Source organism: Dipteris shenzhenensis, chromosome 21, assembly GCF_047967505.1.
Source record: "Dipteris shenzhenensis isolate YYH24624 ecotype China chromosome 21, Dip_SZ_1.0, whole genome shotgun sequence".
Classification (NCBI taxonomy): Eukaryota; Viridiplantae; Streptophyta; class Polypodiopsida; order Gleicheniales; family Dipteridaceae; genus Dipteris; species Dipteris shenzhenensis.
This window is the reverse complement of record NC_141616.1, coordinates 36,591,186-36,596,069: the sequence shown is the minus strand read 5'-3', so window position 1 is coordinate 36,596,069 and position 4,884 is coordinate 36,591,186. Positions and strand designations below refer to the sequence as shown.

Here is a 4,884-nt window from a genome sequence, read left to right as displayed (position 1 = left end):
TAGCCTTCGTCATCATAAAGCTTGGAGGGGAGGATGGTAGCAAGGCCCAACTCATCATAGCTGATGGGCCACATGATGAGGACCGTACCATAGTGAGCAAAGTTTGCATGCCTTTCTTGCATTTTCCTTGGCATTCGTTTGCCAAGACACATGTTCTAATTACTTTTGTTCTCTCACGTATAGTACATGAAGGCAAAGTGCATTACATGAAGGCAAAGAATGCACTGTGCGTGTACAACTTCACCATTCTAGTTGACATTTCGAAAGGTGAAACCAAAGACAATCTTAAAATGACTTTTGTAAGCCAGGTTGCAGCCTTGGTTATGGCACTACGGTATATCATCGCTTCCTTTTAATTCAGCCCATTTTTTCGATGTTGTGGTAGGTCAACTAAATTTTGTTTCCTCAGGTTTTTGGAGTCCTTCACTTCGTTAACGTAAACAATGACCTAGAGGAGTAAATTTGCAATACCTGCAACGGTGACCGAGTGAGCTGAGACTCTCTACATCCATTTAGCTTTGGTTGCAAAAGTCTTCAGACCATCAACATTGTGCCACGTCTCTCGGCACTCATTACATTGCACAGCGGCCCTCCAATTCTTGTGACCCAACAGCCCATTTGTTGACCTTGTTCTTGACTCGAGGTATGTATATATATATATATATCCTCAAGTTGTATGGTTTCAGTGTACAGCACGGACGTTCGAGACTATTGGCGACAAACGATTTGTGGTTGCTTATGAGCGAACAATAAAGGAGTTTTCTACCTTGTATGTTTCACATTGGAATGGAAAATTTAATGCGTTCACGTCCACAACTTTGTTTCATCACATGTCGAACGAGTAAGGGAAGGTTGGCGCCCGATTGCGGCCAAGCAAAAATTAGAGTTCAGAGAGAAATGTGGTGAAACTTGAAAGGTCTATTTTAACACTGGAACGCTAAAATCCTCATAAGAAAACAGTCAAATGAACCAGTCAGCACTTAGCGTACCGTCGAGATCTACTAACAAAATGGATGAAAATCTACATACAGATTGCATCTTCTCCATTGTGCTAGAGAGGGAGCTAAACAAAACGGTAGCGAGTATTACAATCATTGAGTTGATGCACTGATTGCAGCGCCTCCCTACGCACGAGCTCTTGCAGAATGTAGAAGCCAACGGCAAAGCCAAAAAAACTGCAGGCATCAAAACGCAGTCGTTTAATGTAGATGGGAGCCAGGCTTTGAGCCAGTCGCTCGATTGAAGTTTGAACGTGTAACAGTTGCACGCAGATGTGAGATCCAAATCTACATGGCCACCACACACATTACCACAAGTGCCGCCCATGCCATGCCTTCGTCAAATTTTTGCGTTCTCCACCCAGCAGACACATTTGCAGCCTCAAACTTGTTCTGCAGCCAAGACGAATGGGAATACGCATCATTGCAAGCTTGTAAGCCCTGCACCGCACCCAACTCTGAGCTGTAACACAAACCTTCATTGTTGTTCACACGAAGATTTCTTCCCATTCGGACTATAAAATCATTAGAGAAGGGTAGCAATCCGACCAGCCGATTGGCACTCAAATTCAGCTGATAAATCCGCTGCAACAGCCCCAATCGGATCGGGATAGCTCCCTCAAGATCATTACCGCCAAGATCTATAAACCTCACGCTGACCAGATCACCCATAGATTCTGGTATTGGACCCTTGAATCCCGCATTTGAGAGCCCTAAGCCAACAAGGCGACTGAAATTGCCCCATAGATTGGGGAGCTCACAGTGAAAGAGGTTATTGCTTAGCTGCAAAATCCTCAAGTCGCGCAGATTGCCCAGGGCAGGCGGCAATCTGCCCGAGAAGTTGTTCCCGCTGATGTCCAGCAACTGCATTGCATGAAGGTTTCCCACTTCAACCGGAACGCTTCCGGTTAAGCTGTTGTGGCTCAAATCCAGTTTCTCCAGCTCCCGCATCCTTCCCAGAGTCGCAGGCAACCTTCCGTCTAGTCTGTTCCAACTCAAGTCGAGAAGTTTGAGTCTTTCCAGAGATCCCAGGCTATCAGGAATAGCTCCCGTGAGTTGGTTCCGGCTTAGAACAAGCTGTTGCAGATTGGTCAGGCCACCCAACTCCGAAGGAATAGTCCCCCTCAGCCCGTTATCCACCAAGACGAGACGTTCAAGGTTGCTCAGCATGGAGAGCTGCTGGGGTATTGTACTGACTAGCGCAGCATTGCGCATGAAAACAAGATCTTGTAGTGAAACCCGGAGCGACCAGACCGCCGAAGGTATCACTAATTTACTATGAGTAAAGCATTCGTAGAAAAACAGCTTCCGCAAAAACTGAAGCTTGTGAAGTGAAGGGCTGATCGTAGCATTTCTCCCACATTGGGCGTTGTTGCCGTCTTCCGAAACCCATCCTAAATTCAACTCAACAACATGCCAGGCATTGTCCTCGGTGTCGCAGTAGAGCCCGTGAGGACCCTCTAGGCATAGGTTTCCGGGATAGAGAAGCCTCCATGGAATGTCAGTGTTGACTGCCTCCAACACCTCATACACAGCCTCCGTTTCTTCAAGACTTATCAGTTCCTCGTCATAGTCGATTTGCAAAGTTTCGCTCCTTGAAAATATAATTACTGCAAGGAGGAGCAGAGCGGAACAAGAATTGAGCGAGACACCTGAAGGATGCTTGATATCCATAATTATCACCGTTCGAGGAGCAATGTCGACGGCTTCAAGTGTAAATAACCGCAGCTCCCGACCGCCAGTTCACAGCTCCTTAATTTTTACTGGCACCACCAGTGAGACGACCGGTATGAAGCAGGCCTAATTGAGAGGGAAGCTGGCATGCAATTGATCGATTTTAGCTGGATATGAACTGAATGAAAAACGCTACTTGCCTCAAACTCTCGTGCAAGGAGGAAATTGAGAAGCTGGGAGAATAGAATACTCGCAATCACATGACGCGGTATTTAAAAAGTGCGAATGGGTCTGATGGGAAAGAACTTCAAAGAAGAGATCATATAAGAATATGGTCGCTCTCTCTCCATTTCAAGAAGCATGCTCAAGAAGGCCGAGCTTGACCCGAACAAATATTCGGGACTCATACGGTCTCCAGGGTGGTGGAAAGTGATTTTATGACAGATTTGGAAGGGGTGCAAGGTGGGAGCGTGTAGCTTCCTCCTCTTGAAGTTGGCCTTGAGGTGGCTGCCGGTTTGGGCCAAAATGATGAAGAGGATGGTGATCAACCCTACGTGCCCCATGTGCGGTCGAGCCATGGAATCTACACGGCATCTGTTCCTACACTGTCCAGCTTCAAGAACTCTCTGGAATAAAGTGGAACGGGCTATTAGGAGCTCAGGGTTAATGTCTAGATTCCGGATGGGTACAAACTGGAAGCTAGTTTTACTTGGGGATGTCCAGGGGCTTCCCTCAATTGTAGTAGTCTGCTGGCCCTTGATCCGCGCTGCTGTGATAAAGACAATCTGGTCAGTGCGTAATCAGTTGTGTTTAGATCAACTGAAGCCTTTTGGATACATGGACTCGGCTCTGTTGGCGCTGTGTAGGACTACCATAATGGACTTGGCCAGGATTTACAGGCCCATTGACTTGTTGGTGTTTGACTGTGTAGTTGAGATTGCTGTTAGGATGGGTTAATCCTAAGTTCTGTGAGGTTGGGCTTTGCTCTTAAGCATAGGCCTGGGGCTAGGCCCACTTTTCTTGGCCCATTTTTGTAAATCTTTCTTCTCCCTCTTTAATATAAGTCGGCATGGTTTAAAAAAAAGAAAGAAAAAAAGAATATGGTTGCAAAGCCCACTACGAGTCTAGTACTTAGGCAAGCATATGCCATGCCCACTAACGGCAAATTCACTTAAGATTTTGGGGTGTAGTAGTAGGTAGCCTTAGCGAAGGTTGTGGTTTTGAGCTAAGTGAAGGTTGTGGTAGCCTTAGTGAAGGTTGTGGTTTTGACTCCGTTAGGCTACCTTAGTGAAGGTTGTGGTTTTGAGATGGGAAAAATAAAATCATTGTTATTATTTAGCATCATTAAAACAATGAAGATGCATATATTTTATAGCATATATTGCCATAAATAACTTAATTATTTCAAGAGATAAGAAACTTACATGCATCATACATCCAAATGAAAACTCTCGCTTGCGCTTGTTTATTGTCTCTCCATCGTGTTCGGCTTTATGTAGAGCCAATTGTAGCCAATCAAGTGACATGTCTTTGGGGAGAATGGAGAGATCCCGTTGCTTTCTTAGGTGTTAATTTTTGGTTGGTGCACTTGTAGAGTATTAATGATTTGGGATCTCGTTGTATGACTTTTGGGCCATTCTCATTTATTTCTCTTGCCTCGGGCCTCCAATTTTATGCTTTGTCTTAGGCAGGCCTAATGAATGATAGATATATCATTCACCTTGCTTTTTTCCTCCCGGGTACCTGCTAACTCATATTACCAAAAATATTTACACGAGTAAAAGGAAAAGGAAAAGACTGGCAAAAACCAGCTAAACCCAAACTTGCGCTAATGCCCTGAAAGCCTCATTTTCCCCCCCCAAAAATTGCACAACTCTCTTAGATTCTTCAATGATTGCATGACCTCTTGTCTTCCTTTTCAAAACACAACATTATTCTTACACCTCTATAGATGCATAATCACTAGCCCCCTGATCACCTGCCAAATCTCTAATAAGGAATCATTCAAGCTCCCCCGGTCTCCTAAAAGAGCAGTCTTCCACTTGACCTCTATCTGCTGAACCTGTACCCTACTCAGGCTTTCAATTATTTGTTTCCATATTTCCTGGGCAAAAAAGTAGTCCGATAGCTCTCCGATAGCATGTGCATCTCCCTGCATGTGTTGTAGAATGGGCACATTGAACTCACCCTTAGATTCCACTTGGCAATCCTT

The 4,884-nt window shown here is 45.1% G+C and overlaps 1 protein-coding gene across 1 annotated transcript; it reads right to left on the bottom strand.

Annotated features, from left to right (window-relative positions):
* Positions 1-1,286: 1,286 nt before the first annotated feature.
* Positions 1,287-2,672, bottom strand: LOC147888804 (uncharacterized). The gene has a single exon (XM_087392368.1). The coding sequence runs from the start codon at positions 2,670-2,672 to the stop codon at positions 1,287-1,289; it is 1,386 nt and encodes a 461-aa protein (XP_087248494.1).
* Between the last annotated feature and the right edge of the window lie 2,212 nt (positions 2,673-4,884).

What these genes read in the sequence shown, in the direction of transcription:
- LOC147888804 (XM_087392368.1), bottom strand. Translation starts at nt 2,672, where the DNA reads ATGGATATCAAGCATCCTTCAGGTGTCTCGCTCAATTCTTGTTCCGCT.